The sequence below is a fragment of the Gouania willdenowi genome, chromosome 13, assembly GCF_900634775.1.
Source record: "Gouania willdenowi chromosome 13, fGouWil2.1, whole genome shotgun sequence".
NCBI classification, from domain to species: domain Eukaryota; kingdom Metazoa; phylum Chordata; class Actinopteri; order Blenniiformes; family Gobiesocidae; genus Gouania; species Gouania willdenowi.
The window spans coordinates 29246868-29263544 of NC_041056.1; the positions used below are offsets into that span (position 1 = coordinate 29246868).

Below are 16677 nucleotides of genomic sequence, written 5' to 3' on the forward strand. Positions count from 1 at the left end.
AAAGAAAAGGTTGCATCATGCGTTTTGTTTTCTAGAGCTTAAATATAGAACCAAGAGAAGTCCAGAGTCCACTCAGAACACTTTAGATGGCAATATGCTCAAAGGGCAGTATGGATTTTTGCTTTTAATTTACTTATTTTAAATACTTTTGTAAGAAATCTATGGCTTATGTTGTCTGTACTTATTAATGTACGCATTAAAATAAAAAAATGTAATAAAATAAAAATAGTAATAAAATTCGCACCCCTCCCCCACTTCCAGCTTCGTCAAAGCAGCTGCAGTCACAGCAAACAGCTGAGCGATAACTGTGTGTTGATCTAATAGGTAGATTAAAAGCTAAATCTGCCCGAGGCGGGTGCTGTTGGCTGAACTAAGGAAGTGAACATAGGAGGGGCCTCGTCCCCTCTAGCATAACGGTAGGAAAATGGCTGCTAGCAGGATATTTAAGCTGAGAAACACTGCATGTATATTTTTCAAGTGGGAATGACACCCATAATGATATAAAGCTTGAAAAAGTGTTTTTTACAACTTAAATAAGTTGCTAAGGTGGCAACTTTGTACAAATAGGGTGTGGTCTGGGTTTGAACCCTAGAAGTAACCTGTGTTATTACTTTTTGTAGGTTTTGTATTTTTGTAATGATGTAAAATGAGATAAGAGAAAAAAAAAAAAAAAAACATACAATTTAAGAATAAACACAGGCCATCTTTCCTGAAATATTTTAAGCTAAAGGTTGCACACAGGCTAACTTCTTCAATTCAAGAATCTAAATGTCTGCAGGCAAAGCTGTATTTGATGAGAATTTTCTCATTTATTCGGTTAAACTTGCGCTGTAAGCAGCATGGTGGCAGATTATTGATTGTAGCGGGCTGGGAACACTCAGCTAACTGTCCTGTAACACAGTTAGGCTTCTCGTAATGAGTGCTTAGTTGCATCTAATATATCTTGTGTCAGCTGCAGACGACTGTGTGAATGAACAGCTGTTAGTTCAGCAGGTGTAGCAAGTTAATGTTGCATTTCAATCCGTCAGTAGATTTACCGCTCAAATATAAATCATCAAACATCTCTATCCATCACCTGCTGATCGCGGGTTGACCTGCGGAGCCGCCAATCATTCGTTTTGTGAAATACTTCTCCATTTCTAAACATCTGTTCACACATCAACACATATAGGCTGGTAGTGCTTATGCTTGATATATTGTTTAAATGTTTATGTCTGTGTCACTCTTCGGCAGCTACATCTGAATATTAAGAAACCTAATCTACCGTTATTGAGTCAGATTTAGGCAGACATCGGGACAGTACTGTGGTTCTTATGATTTCTTCTGACGGGCTCCATCGGCATATGATTTGCCTCACAATGTTATTGCTCAATACATTTACTGTATACTCTCAGAAGCAGCAAAATCACAAATATGTTTTGGTGCACTTTGGGGAAACATCTTCAAATTCACAATCCCGTTCAGCGCTGACAGAATAACAAGCCCCACAGTGCTTGATCGCATCGGAACAACAAACTGAGGAAAATAAACATTTGCAGTGTAAGACAGGTGATGTACAGGAACAGACTTTGGATGAGTCATTCTCTGGTGAGACCACCACCACTGTTGGGTTACCTTCCCGTAGGTTTGTGCAGACAGAGGTGTGTGTAAATGTGACTTTTTGCCTACAGTGTTTTGTAAAGTAAAATGCTGTGGATAGTGCTAGTGCCTGGAAGCTTTCCCACCAGGCGTTTACAGACTCAGGTTCAGTTTGAGATGCAGTGAGACAAATTATGAAAAGTTGTGTTCCTGTTTTGTTGCCAGGAGCTGCCTTGTCATAGCATATAGAATGGGTAGATTTTCACCCTAATGCAGAAAACTGTGATTATGTTGTTTGGAATGCTTGACAGGCAGACAAATGTTGCAAAATGCAAATTCAGTAATGAAATCACAATCATTAGACAGCATGGAAATGAAGCTGTCCCCTCCTTTAGCTCTTCATTTAAATGCTTGCCTAATTGTCTGTGCATCATAATGCTGCCTGTTATGTGGGATGATATCAAATGTTCTGATGTTTGGGAAAAATAATAATTGAGAATTAATTCATTTGAAAAAATCAATTCTTTTCATAAAACAGTTTTCTGCTGCTTTGAGTCTAACATATTACTGTTAGTTTCATGCCCCAGATGTTAGTTCTATCTCAGGTGTGTAGTATAAGTAATAAATAAATAAACCTTTGAGACTTTAGGTTGGTTCTTCTTCTGCTGTGCAATTCTTTTTCACAATGTCAATGGTGAAGCGACACTGCACCCACCAGTTTATGTATGGTACTGCAGCAAAAATGAAGCATAAAGCGGCCGCCGGCCTGATTTTCTCATGAATTTACAACATTAAAGGAGAAAGTTTTTGTAGTCAACATTATCAATTACTAATTACAGGTGTGCATTGCCTGGCTTCTGGCGATACAATTTATATCCTGATACATAGGTCACGATACAATACGATATATCTCGATATTAAAGTATAAGGCGATTATTGCGATTTTTTTTATATATATATGACTTAAGAAACAACTAATCTGTAAATGAGACCATTATGTATGCAATATATTTTATTGGCATATTTTACACTGAAAACATTGGCTTTAACATGCCATGTGCCAACAATTTAAAATAAAATAATAACATGTGGCTTTTAAACCGACTTTGACTTTAATGCAACTTAACTGAGGTATATGCCTAGAACAACAAATAAGAAAGTTAGTACTTTCTTTTTAGATTTTATTGAAAAAACACAAGCTGGTCAACATGCCTAGCATGTATAGTAAAAAAAAATATTGATATGGATGCATTTTGAATCAATGTGAGAATTGCGCGATGTAATAATTGCGATATATTGCCGAATTTATTTTTTTTCAACACCCTTATTACTAATCATTATTGTATGTTACGCACATTGTGGTTGGTGCAAATCTCGAGACGGTCTATACATTTAATTCTATTTTTTCTTTTGCCCCCTGGCAAGAATCTCAAACAGCGTCCATGGTGGTAATGCTGGTAACATTGCAGAATAAATTTAAATATTTAAAAGCTGGTTTTGAGTTATCTGTATGCACTTTTCTTTAGATCAGTGCTTTGCTTAAGTGTGTGCAAAACTTCAGTGAGACTTTCTTTTCACATACCATTAGCAGAGATCCATGGATGCCAGAGATGTAGGGTAATAAGCTCTTCTTTCCCCGACTCTAAAAGGCTCTGCTTCCTCACACAGGCACACTGGTATTAACAATTCAGTTTGTGAATGGAGAGTAGACGCCCCAATGGATAGCTGACAGTGCCGTCCCCAACTACCAACTAAGTTCAATTGCCAGGAAATGGTCTCCAAACACTTGGAAATGGTGTCCGTGTCACTCACCTCAGAGGCACCTGGGAGATAATTGCTTGGCTGATTCTGCTTCTCTCTCTCTCTCTCTCTCTCTCTCTCTCTCTCTCTCTCTCTCTCTCCATCCATCCGCAGCTGCACTCCGATTGTAAAGCAATGCTTTTTGTAATTACTATGGAGGACTACGGTTCACTTAAAAAGATGTGCTGTCTCTATTTGCCATTACCCAAAGCCTCATTTTTTACTACACAGTTTTATTACTAGTTTGGGGTAAAACCATCTTTATATCTGACAAAAGTGGTCAACAAGTGAGAAAAATAGCTTTTTACCAATGCTATAAATCATACTCTCTAATGCTCGTCTCTGTTACAGTCATTTTAGTATTTGAGGTGTCAAAGCTGGATGAATACTTGGCTATTGTGCCTTAATGATTGTGAATAAAGTGCCTATGTTTGCTGCAATGCCTTTGAGCTCAGTACAAGTACTGCTGTTTTTCATTTGATTACCAACGTTTTAGACTAATTGGGGATGTCATGCTGCGCTGCAATTTATTTTTTTATCAAATTGTTGGAGCATAAAATACAGTTATCTTTAAACCTGAACAATAAAAATGGAGATGTATATGAGAAGAGACTCTGGAGTTGAGAACATAATGAACATGGACTAAAAGTGATTATAAAAATGGCTTTAGAATGTCAGAGAGAGAGAAGGAATTAAATAAAAAACAGACTAATTTGTTTTAATTTTACTAAACGTTTTTGTCAACTATGTTTTTTAAAGTGACAATATTTAGAATATGACAACAACACACACCAACAAAAGCCACAACACAAACCAACAAAAGCCACAACACACACCAACAAAAGCCACAACACACACCAACAAAAGCCACAACACACACCAACAAAAGCTACAACACACACCAACAAAAGTCACAACACACACCAACAGAAGCCACAACACACACCAACAAAAGCCACAACACACACCAACAAAAGCTACAACACACACCAACAAAAGCCACAACACACACCAACAAAAGCTACAACACACACCAACAAAAGTCACAACACACACCAACAGAAGCCACAACACACGCCAACAAAAGTCACAACACACACCAACAAAAGCCACAACACACACCAACAAAATCCACAACACACACCAACAAAAGCCACAACACACACCAACAAAAGCTACAACACACACCAACAAAAGTCACAACACACACCAACAGAAGCCACAACACACGCCAACAAAAGTCACAACACACACCAACAAAAGCCACAACACACACCAACAAAAGCCGCAACACACACCAACAAAAGTCACAACACACCAACAAAAGTCACAACACGCCAACAAAAGTCACAACACACCAACAAAAGTCACAACACACACCAACAAAAGTCACAACACACCAACAAAAGTCACAACACGCCAACAAAAGTCACAACACGCCAACAAAAGCTACAACACGCCAACAAAAGTCACAACGGAAAAGAGGTTGGATTATTTTCCAAATAAAACAGTCGACTTTCCTGGACTTCCAGCAGGCCCATTTCAGACTCCATTTGAATAAAACCTCTCCGCTGATGCCACATTTTACACTAAATAAACACTTTTTTTTTCCGCCCAAAAGTTGTGCATTTCAACTTTAGCGGGCGCAATTCGGACTCTACCCGAAAACCAAGCACATATTCGGACTCGGGAGGACCAGGCCTTTCCGTTGAACTAGACCACAACTGAAATTGTCCTGATGACAACATTTTGATTGAAATGAAGTTGCTTTTTGTTCAAAAGGCTGACTAAAACTAAATCAACATCAAAATTAACATCACATTTAGGAAGCTCTCCTTCTGACTAACAGACATGAACATTGAACATTGCCAAGTGTAGAAGTTTCTCTGCATTTGACTTTACGATAAATTGTAATGTGTAATGCATTGTAAAAGATTATTCATCAGTTTTTTGACTACAAGTTTGAAATATTCATCAGTTACTAAAATGTTTGTTTACTGCAGCCCTCAAAATAAATCTAAGCTCAGAGCACTGACTTAGTGGTTCCTCCTCTGTGGAACATGATGGCTGACAAAGGGAGCAGATTACAGCCATCAGTCCCCATCACTCTGTGAAGATGTCACTGGGAGAAACACAGATCTGTCACATGGTGTCACACAGCCAAAGCATACGGACTACTTCAAATGCAAACCTGCTCGCAAAGATGACTTTAAAAGACACTCGAGGTCACCTCGTGCATTGGTTGGGGCTCAGTTCTCCATGTGAAGGTCTTCAGGTTCCATGTAATCAGAATTTAGTATGTCATGACAGTAGAACATGAACTAAAATCAAGTTAGCGTCATTTGATCCGACTACATGGATATTTTTACCTCACAACAATGAGTGTCAAACTGTATTTTAGTTCATAAAGAATGAATAGCGTGTCTCCCCCAGGTCCAGCATGATGAAATGACATAAAAAAACAAAGACATTTTTGTCTCTCATCTCGGCTCTGTTGATTATTACTCCCCACAAAGAGTAATCTAAAGCCATCCACGTGTGGTACAAACAACAGATCAATAGCAGCTGTTAGAGCATGTTGTGTGAGATGCATATGAAACAGCAGCACTGCAGGCGCAAACAGGACGACATCTACTGAACCTCGCTACTACAGCTTTTTATGACATTTTAATCAGGATCATCTCAGATAATTTACTTCAGTTCATTTTGGTTTTACTGTAGTTTATTAGGCAAGGACCATGTACAGAAAACATTAAACACGGAGTAAACATGTTCTGTAGCAGATTACAGCATTCACACTTTATTCCATCTGCCTATATATCGCTGTAGCAGACAAAAACAGAATTAAGTGAAACAGCTCAAAAAAAAGGATAACACTTAAAAGAGGTCACGTACACGCAGATGTACACCTAAAAAAGCTGGCAGGCTTGGTTTATTTTTGTATTTCTATTCTATATGTTTGCATATGCTGTTGATGGTTAACACTATTTTATTCTTTGGGAAAAAAAACAGATACATTTATTTTATTGCTTAATTGTGACCACCACCAGTGTCTAAGGAAGCTTACAGTTTTTCTCGATTGCTAAAGCACAATTTCTAGATCTCTGAGCACAATGACCAGTTGCCTAAACACTTTAATAAATCTGGCCTCTAGTTGGCTTAACTATAAACACATTTCACCTCAATCTCCAATTTCACAAAACTCTGAACACATTTGCATTTGCCAAAACACATGTTGCAGAACTCTAAACACATTTGCACTGCTCTAAACACATTCACACTTATGCTAAACACTTTCACACTTGCTAAAACACACTTTTGCTCACACAATGCAAAATGGTAGACTCAGACATCAAAAGTTGAACACAATGAAAGCACGGGTGTCATTGCTTAAACACTGTGACTCAAAATTGAAGACACATGTGACACCATCCATATTGGCCGCTTGAGAATGCACAACGACTCAAAATTGAAGACACCTGCCAATGATGTGACAACACCTATATAGGCCAGTTTAGAATGCACAGTTTGCTGAAGGTGCCAAACGGCAACAGAATGTACAGAGGCGGAGTTCGTGTCAGAGGAGGGCGAGGAGCAGGCCAAGGAGGGCGAGGAGGGAGAGGAGGAGTGCAAGGAGGAAGAGCAAGACAACCACGTACAATCATCACAGATGAAATGCGAGCTACTGTCATTGACCATGTCATTGTCCATGGAATGTCACTGAGAGAAGCTGGACTAAGAGTCCAACCCAACCTCAGCAGGTTCTCAGTGTCCACCATAATTCGGGCATTCAGACAACACAACAGGTATGTACTGTAGTTACTTTGTCTAAATGTTTGTAGCCCACAATCTAAATTGGTTTCACCACATTACGTTTGCTTTGGGAGACTGGACATTTCCATTGATGTTTGTATTGTAGATTGTAAGTCTTTTTTTGAAGAGTGAAAGCATATTTGTTTCTATAGGGTTGAAAGATTGCCACATCATGGTGGAAGGGCTCCCCTATTTACAGCACAGCAAGAGATCCTCATTGTGGACATGGTCCGGGAAAACAACATCATCAGACTCAGGGAAATAAAGGAGAGAGTCATAGCTGACAACATAAATTTTGGAGGTATTGACAGAGTCAGTTTGGCCACCATAGACAGAGTCCTCCGTCGCCAGAAGCTACGCATGAAGCAAGCTTATAGAGTTCCCTTTGAGCGTAACTCGGACAGAATCAAAGAGCTACGTTTCCAGTATGTGCAAGTAAGTATACATACGGGTATACAATGTTGATTGTTCACAGTACAGTGGGTGTACAAGCTCACTGTACTGCACAGTAGCCCACAGTGTACTGTAGTACTCCTTCTGTGACACTACCCATACTCTATTCCTTTCCACAGAGAATCTTGGGGTTGGACGCCATGATGAGACAACATGAATACATCTTCCTGGATGAGGCTGGCTTCAACCTCACCAAGAGACGGAGGAGAGGCCGTAACATAATTGGCCAAAGAGCAATTGTGGACGTTCCTGGCCAACGTGGGGGGAATATCACCCTATGTGCAGCCATGACCTCAGAAGGGCTTCTCCACAGGCAGGCTCTCCTTGGGTCCTTCAACACCCAGCGTCTCCTCACATTCCTGGGAGACCTACGGGACATCCTGATTGACCGTGAGCAGCAGAATCTGGTTCCAGCACAGCCTCCTCCCATCTATGTCATCATCTGGGACAACGTCAGTTTTCACCGCACCAACCAGATAAGAGAGTGGTTCAATATACACCAACAATTCCTCAATGTATGTCTGCCACCCTACTCACCTTTCCTCAACCCCATAGAGGAGTTCTTCTCATCATGGCGGTGGAAGGTGTATGACCGGCAACCATATAGTAGAGAGAACCTCCTCAGGGCCATGGACCTGGCCTGTGATGATGTGGGGGATTACTCAGGCTGGGTCCGGCATGCCAGAGCTTTCTTCCCCCGCTGCCTGGCGAGGGAAAACATAGCCTGCGATGTGGACGAGGTCCTGTGGCCTGACCCCACCCGACGACGTGATGCGCAGGCCCGTGCACAGTCCCCCGCACAGCCCCCCCCACAGGCCCCCGCACAGGCCCCCCCACAGGCCCCTGCACAGGCCCCCCCACAGACCCCATAGAACCTCTTTACTGTAAGAATTTGTGACATGTATCCCCATGTATGCTTTTGTTCTCTTTTGAAATTTGTTTTGGAAAAAGTATGTTTGTACAGGTTGTCAATAAATGAGGTTCCCCTAAAAATAATCTGTGACTTACTATTGATTACTATACAGATGTGATTACTATACAAATGATGGGGTACTGAGAACATCACACCCTGAACATTGTGTTTTCAATTTTTATTGAAGTGTGTGATAGATATCCAATAGTGTTTACATTTTTGCAAGCTGTGAGGACCATTTTGTTGTCAAAGTTTGGTTTTGGCCATAGGAGCAACAGTTTTGTGGTGAAAGTTTGGGTTTTGGAGTGAGAGTTTCGTTTTGTAAAGAGACTGCGAGTTTTTGTGGAGCTAGCTTGAGAAAAGTGTTTTGTGTTTAGAGTTTAGAGAAAATGGAGGGCAGTTTCCTGAAATGTGTCCTGACATTCGAGAAAAACTGTAAGCTAAACTGTATTAGAGGGGAAGATATAAAAAAGAAAGGGCAGTGTGACATCCTCACATCCTTACTTAAAGAGGGTGAAACATTACACTACTTAGATATAATGATGGTGATGATGAATAGAATGAGAGGGTGGGTGCTTACACCTGTTATAGAACTAATAGTTGGGATCAACGTATCTAAAGTTAAGCCCAAATGTGAGCTTTTCCTATAGCAGGTATTTGCATCCTCAACCAATGTGCGGGCCAGAGCCGGGCCAGACTTGGTTCATTGTTTGTGTGGAAAACTTTTAGACAATGGGATGCAACACTGCCATCTAGAAGGAAAATTATTGTTTGTTTAGGTGTCAAGTGATCAGTTGATACTACGCTATCGGCTACTGAAAAGCCTACTCTTTTACTTCCAACGCGATAGAATTAGTGTTCATTACGTAAGTCACGTAAGACAGCAGGAGTGGGTCTGTGACTAAACCGCCGCCCTGAGCTGACTGAGATGGCACTACAAGTTATATGGAGATGACTCATTGATTGCAATAGCTCAATCAATGACTTAAATTGAAAGCTTTATCAAAAGATCATGTATAATACTAGAGGTAGCGTTTGTCAAAGGTGCTTGTTAAACAGCTAAGTAACCGCTCTGTCAGCAAGACCTGATGGAGTATTTTACCTCCACGAGCTAGCAGTGATGTATGCAGGTTGTTTTGGATCTGCCATCACACACTTCAGTAGCAGAGTCGCAGGCTGTGTCTGGCTCCGGTGCGCATCAGAACTTGAGGTAACAGCTTAAGTGATATTGTACGTGAAAGTACTTTCAACACACATCCTTGTGTTGTCGGTAGTAATAACAAAAAAGACGTTAAAGGAAATATGGAGAAAAGTACAACTAAAATGTAAATACAATGTAAAACAAAGAAAGAAGGTGGGAGCTGATGCAAAACGCTGCAACTTGAATCATTGGGACACATCTGTACGAAAATGGCTATGCTTGTATTAAAATGAACAAAATTGGAGAGAAAATCACTTTTAAGTTGTTACTAAGTGCACATCTGTTGTTTATTAAGAAGATTGATGTTTTAAACATGACTAGTACAAGTATTCTTTAAACAGCAATCTTTGTTCAGTGGAAATTTAAAAAAAAAATGACGGTATTAGTTCACGTCACTATTAATCAATTATTTTGTAAAATTCTTAGCAAAGTTGTTGTAGTTTACCGTTGTATCTTTCGTAAAGTGTTAGAAAGTTCACTACCCGCAGAGAAATTAAAGTCAGAATCAATATTAAAGGTCCTATATCATGATAGATTCACTTTTTTGAGCTTTTAACCTTGTTACAATGTTAATTCTTTTTCAAAAACACCCCCAAAGTATTATTGGGCTTCCTTTCTGCGTCTCTGAGTAATCCTCAATAATCCCTCCGGTTCAGACTTTAGTGATGTCACTAAAGTCTGAACCGCCCCCTCCAGGAAGTGTCTGCTGCCGGCGCCACGCCTCCACAGTGAACATACTTGCCTGTTGCCCACGCTGCTTTGCCGGGGCCCGAGGGCTACGTCATGAAATGGGCGGCACTCACACGGGGAGAGGCGGCACTCCAGAGGAACCGTGCGTCTCAACTTCCAGGTTGAAAGAAAATAAGTCATATTTCTTAATAAATTAGTGTTTTAATTTGCAAAATGTTAAATAATAACCACGTGGCAGTAGTTGACTTTGGAAGGTTTAAAATAGCATGATATAGATCCTTTAAGACCAATTGCTCCAAAGATTTATATTTTAAGGCCTTGACCCCTTGAGACAAATCTGAGTGCCAAAAACTAAAACAAATCAGTTCTTAATCAAGAACCGCCTCCCATCGATCATTTCTATCCATCCCCAGTATGCAAATACTCTTTCTGTTGCGCATGTGCACCAATTATAGCCACTTCTAAGAAAAAAAAAATCCAACTTTGATGTATCTGTAATGAGTAACTACAGGCCAGTGCTCGCCTACCTCCCTGTCTGTAAAGGCAACAAATTGTAATCACTGACTCAAACCTGAATTTCAACAAGAAAGCTGTAACTTAGTCCACCTAGGCTATTACCATCTGAAAAGTATTGCATGAATCAAAAGTTTCCTGTTCAAACCAGATAAAGGAAAACTTTGTAAGAAGATTGTGTGTGTGTTTGTACGTTTAGAAAATAAATCGGCCAGACAGGTGCAGCTGGTCTAGAATGCTGCAGTCCTTAGTAACACTAAGAAGGTGGACCACTTTACCCCAGTCCATAAATCCCAACACTGGCTTCCTGTGAGTCAAAGAATAGACTTCAAAATTTTTAACCTAGTTTACAAAGCCTTAAATGGCCTCAGACCAAAATACATCTTTGAAGTGTTTGTTTCCTACTCGGCATCCAGAACCCCCAGGTCATCAGGGACAGGTTTATGGTGTGTTCCTAGAATCAGGACCAAACACGTTAGTTATTATGCTCCACACTTCTGGAACAAACTTTCTGAGCACCTGAAAGTGTGCACACTGTCAGCTCCTTTAAATCAGGTTTGAAAACATTGTCATTAATGCAGCTTTTTCTTAACAAATAAACAATAAATTCTTGTTAAATCAATTGTTTTATTCTGAAATGCCTGCTTATGACAGAGCTAGTCTCACCGTTGCTATTGTTGCTTTCGTCACTAAATGCTACATTTGCTGCCACACAGAAAGCCCTATTCCTACCCACCGTAGCACAGGTTATAGTATTCCAAATAGTTAATTTTATTCCCAAAAAAAAAATGATTATGTAATGTATTGAACTTGATTGGAAGATATGAATCTAATGAGAGAGAACAGTTCTTCTTTTAAACCATGTTGTGTTTTGTAATATGGAAATATAAGCACGTCTGCATGACTCAGAAAGTCATTTTTTTTGGGGGGGATGGAAAAAAAGGAAGACAAAGTCTGTGAAGTCAGTCTGACATTTTCTTCAGACTGGTTGTAGCGCAACAGAAAGAAACATATGAGAGGCTGGGATTGTGCATTTCTTTCAACTTTAGATGTGCTTCATGTATTGAAAGAAAGGGAAAAAAGGCTTGCTGAAACACTGACTGTGCATCTAATATTCTCTTTATGAAGCGAATACAAAAAAAATGGGGCAATAGCTTGAGGTTTTCCTGATGTTTCAGCTTATGGTCCAGCTTTTATGAGATTCTGATACTTATTTTTAATTTTCTTTTTCAACTGTCAATGGAAATAAATCAATAGTTTTCAGTCACGGAAAGATTCCAGGGGTTTTATCTTATTTTCTTTTTCCATTCGCTCACTTATTTTCCAATGTTGAATATCCTGTAAAGCAGTGTTTCCCAACATTTTCTGTCATGTGTACCCTGTGAGCCTCTCTTCAGATAAAAAGTATCCCCCATCACACAATTAGGACCCCCTTGTTTTATTCAGATCTTGCTACTGTTGTCTCTACTGTTGGAAATAATAATTTCCACTGAGTTCAGGTCCGATTTTCCTCCTCAAATTCTAACACCAAATATCATCGTTTTCAGACATAGAACAGGGTAGAACTTTTGATGCTGGTGTTTCCAATGACCTAGACATGACTCCATTTCAAGCACGATTGTGGTTCTCTGCTTCCTTCACAGCAGGCTGCTCTAGATGCCAAAAAACAACTTCATCTATCTGACTCACTTGTTCTTCTTCTGGTGCATTCTATCTACAGTTCAGAGTCCAGGGCTGGGGGGTATGACCCCCCACTCTTTACCATTTGCTGATCTTGTGATAACCAACAGGGGTGACATCCTGGGTCTTTGTTCTCTTCTGATTCCTGCTCCAAGAATCATTATCTTCACTTCTAGTCGACTCCTTTTTTACGATGGTGTGTGTGTGTGTGTGTCTGTGTGTGTGTGTGTGTGTCTGTGTGTGTGTGTGTGTGTGTGTGTGTGTGTGTGTGTGTGTGTGTGTGTGTGTGTGTGTGTGTGTGTGTGTGTGTGTGTGTGTGTGTGTTACCAAGTCTAGTTCCCCCAATAATGATTCTACACAAGCATTCAGGCTACAAGCTAACATCTGAACAATACTTAAAGGTATAGAATAGGATTTTCCCCAAGTTTAGAAAAGAAACGCCCTCTCCACTTTTTGAAAAAATGCACATGCGCAACACTCTCTTGGCTCCCAATAGGGAACACCTATTAAACGAGTGCGAGAGAGCGTGCACGAGCCCAGTTTTCCTCGTGCACAGCTCTGTTTACAAGTCGGTGTTGGCATCGCTCATACAAGCTTACTTACCCGGTGAGAACGGCAAGCTTCAATAAATGGCTGACACCGTAGCTCACGTCACACATAAACACTTGTAATGGTGCGTTCATAGCGAATGCGACTATAGCAACTGCAGTCACTTCAATCCCCCGTGATGAGTCGCTTGAACATAGTGGTTCTTTTTGGTCACTCCATCATTTCATTGCTCCAGTGACGTGATGACCAGGGAACTGTGTGTGTGTGTGTGTGTGTGTGTGTGTGTGTGTGTGTGTGTGTGTGTGTGTGTGTGTGTGTGTGTGTGTGTGTGTGTGTGTGTGTGTGTGTGTGTCGCTGACGGCCTTACGTCAGAATGATTGACAATTTGGAGGACCAATAGTCTAGATGATCCACCCGGAATTGGAAGCCAAAATAACAACCTCCACAATACCGTTAACTTTAGTTCCTAAAGACAATGTCTATAAAATGACAGTAGAGGTCTTTCACCTAATGTGCATATCCAGGTCTATATTATTATTAAACATAGAAAAGGAAGAAAAGAAAATGTACATAATCAAATAAAAGACTGTTAATTAAATAGGGATTAAAAGTGTTAGTGGCCCGTACGGAGATCAAACCCGCGACCTTGGCGTTATTAGCACCACGCTGCAAGATTTCCTTTTCATACTTTTTTTTACTGAATGCTCCAAAAGCTTTTTTCCAAATGTTTATTGACTTTAATATCTCCAGGTCAAGCTATATAAAGAGATATGTGGTGAGTCATGTAACTTGAGCTGCTGCATTTTTTAAAAAGAAAACACATCCTAGAGGGAGGCAAAGAAAAAAGTTATCAGCCAATGTCAAAAAAATGCTTCTGCTAGAAAACGACCTCTTAGTTACCGCAGCTATAGAATAAAACACTGATGCTTGGATCGGTGTCAGCAGTGTTGCTTGGTGTTTGCCTGATTTTGCCGGAGGCTTGTTGATCAGTGTTGAAAAGTTGGTGTAAATATCACCACCTATGGTTGCTGGCGTTCTTTTAGAAGTTTCCAGTTCAAGGTTTTTAATAGGAGAGAAAAGTTGCTAATTTCAAGGGCAACATCTGCATATTCTTTTTCACTTTATTGTTTTATATTTGTATTGTAATGAATGCTACGGATTGTTTTAGCGACGTTAAAAAGCTGCCCACGTAACCACTGCTCTGTCTTTGATGCCATAATGTGCTACATTAATGTGTGTGTATGTGTGTGTGTGTGTGTGTGTGTATCAAGAAGTTGAAATGTACAGAAGTTTTTGAAAGAAGCAAACACTAGGCTCTAAATAGGACGGAGACATTTGGTTTTAAACCCCAAAAGTCTCCATTGTCCCCTGAAGTTTAGTAAAAACTGTGTTAGCAGAGTAGGGAGCAGGCAGGAGGAGGAAGCACCTCATAAATCATGTGATTCATGAGGTGAAGTTTTATTCACATCTGAGACAGAGTTACTTTATCACACAAAGGTTTTTGTTTTAAAACTCCACTCAAATGTTCATTGCATCTTTCTCACTCAGGTTTCATTTGTTTTTAATCCTTCAGGAGAAGAAAATACAAAACTTTTACTGAGTATGACAAGGAGGGAAAGTATGACACAGAGGTTTAAAAACATCAATGTATATGTTGTTAACTACTTTCACACAGACAGAAGAAGGAGGGTTTTTGTTAGTTTGTTTGTTTGCTTGTTTTTTTTTTTTGCTGCTTTACCAAAAGTTCAGCAAGAGTTTGAATCCACAGATATAAAAACTACTACCGGGTCTAGAAACTGCTTTTTATATTTATACATTTTATACTTTTAAGTAGGGCTGCTCGATTATAGAAAAAAATCTAAACATAATTAATTATTATTAAAATCACAACTATTATTTGTCAACCAAAAAGTTATTTATTTTTGTACAAAAAAAAAAATTCTTTAAACATAAATAAAATCCTTCAAACACTAAAATCAAGTATGTTCACTCTTGCACAAAACCAAACACTTTGTGTGCGTGATGTGTCTTTGCTCTAGGTCGTCATCATCAAACCCAAGGTGTTCTCATAGAAGAGAATTTGACTTGTTTCAGTTTTAAAGGACATTCTTTTGATAATATAGTAACAGTAGAAATGTGATTTATTTACTGTAACTGGGTGGTGTTTTTTCTCTCTCCTCCATGATTTTCTAAAGACCTTTTAGCAAGAATGATCTTTTAGCTGCTAACAGGTGAAGGTCTTTTTTTAAGGGTGATACAAGCTTTTATGGATTTATTTTGCCTTTTTTTTGTTTTCTGCTTTTTTAAGTAATCAAACTAGTAAACCACTGGACTTCCTCTACGTTAGATGTCGTTTCTGAGTGGATAGCAGAGCTTGCAGGGAGTTTGTTTTTTTTAAACTGTATTCTGCTGGGTTGAATAATATTTTACAATGATACAGACACATTCTTTTTTTCGTTTTTGTTTTTGTATCTTTTAGTGTATTTTTCTGGATGTGTGACCCTGATAATCACCGAGTGCTTCCACTGGGTGTTTGAGATGGGAGCAAAGAGACAGGACTTGGCACTGATTTGTAATCATGCCCCTACAAACCGCTTATCTTGGAGGACTTTTCCTCTGACTGAACAAAGTTGTTATGGAAGGCGACAAGAGCATGTGGCCTGAACAAAGTGATTTCCCTTTTACTGTCACTTTACAGAGATTTTCTACGCATCGCACACTCATTTTCTACACTACCTGTGACAGATAAAAATTGGCCAGCCTGAAACTCAACAAAATGTTTTCTCGTTGATGTGAGCAATGTCACTAAAACAAGTTACTTGGAGGTAGAATCTGTTCAATAAAGTTGTGTTTGCGTTTAACATCAATGGTGGTTCTGGTCTGCTGCTACTGCTGTATCGTGGTGATAGCATCGGTGGCAGCAGGTGATGTTAGAGATAAGAGGACATCCTACAACCTCTCGCCTGATTACCTGCGTGTACTGCAAATCCAGTATCGATTGTTTGTGGAATCACAGCTCATGCTGTAAAGCTGTTGAAATAAGCTTTGAAATGGTTGAAGGTAAACATGTTTTAATACAGTTTGTTTTAAAATACTATTAAGATACTGAACTAATTTGATCTAAGGGCCAAACTTGGACCAGTTTGATTTGAAGCGGGAAAATGAGAAATTTCCACTATTTTCTGCCCTATACTGTAAACATATCTAAAATAATGTAAGTTAGAGACAATATCCAATCTTTAAATTTCCTTGAGTTTGTGACCATTTTTTTTTTTTTTTTTATTCAATTTGGAAAAAAGTTGTGGAATAATTTAACTCTGTAGTCAACGAAGGAAATGGTTGGTCGACCAAGACTATGGCACACGTAGCAATTAGTTGATCAAAAAAATTATAATAATTTACATAATCCACATATCAAATATAAGGATAATCCATGTTCTTGTGCAAAAAAAGGATTGATTTAACAATGGACAATGTTCTTTTTTTT

The 16677-nt window shown here is 39.3% G+C and overlaps 2 protein-coding genes across 5 annotated transcripts in view; both read left to right on the forward strand.

Annotated features, from left to right (window-relative positions):
- Window positions 1-16677, forward strand: part of lsamp (limbic system associated membrane protein) — a 721324-nt gene that overhangs the window by 544657 nt on the left and 159990 nt on the right. The gene's annotated exons all lie outside the window — the stretch shown is intronic.
- On the forward strand, window positions 6449-8640 carry LOC114474884 (uncharacterized). Its single transcript, XM_028465475.1, has 3 exons — window positions 6449-7184; window positions 7344-7626; window positions 7764-8640. The coding sequence occupies exons 1-3, from the start codon at window positions 6898-6900 to the stop codon at window positions 8514-8516; spliced, it is 1323 nt and encodes a 440-aa protein (XP_028321276.1). The 5' UTR covers window positions 6449-6897; the 3' UTR covers window positions 8517-8640.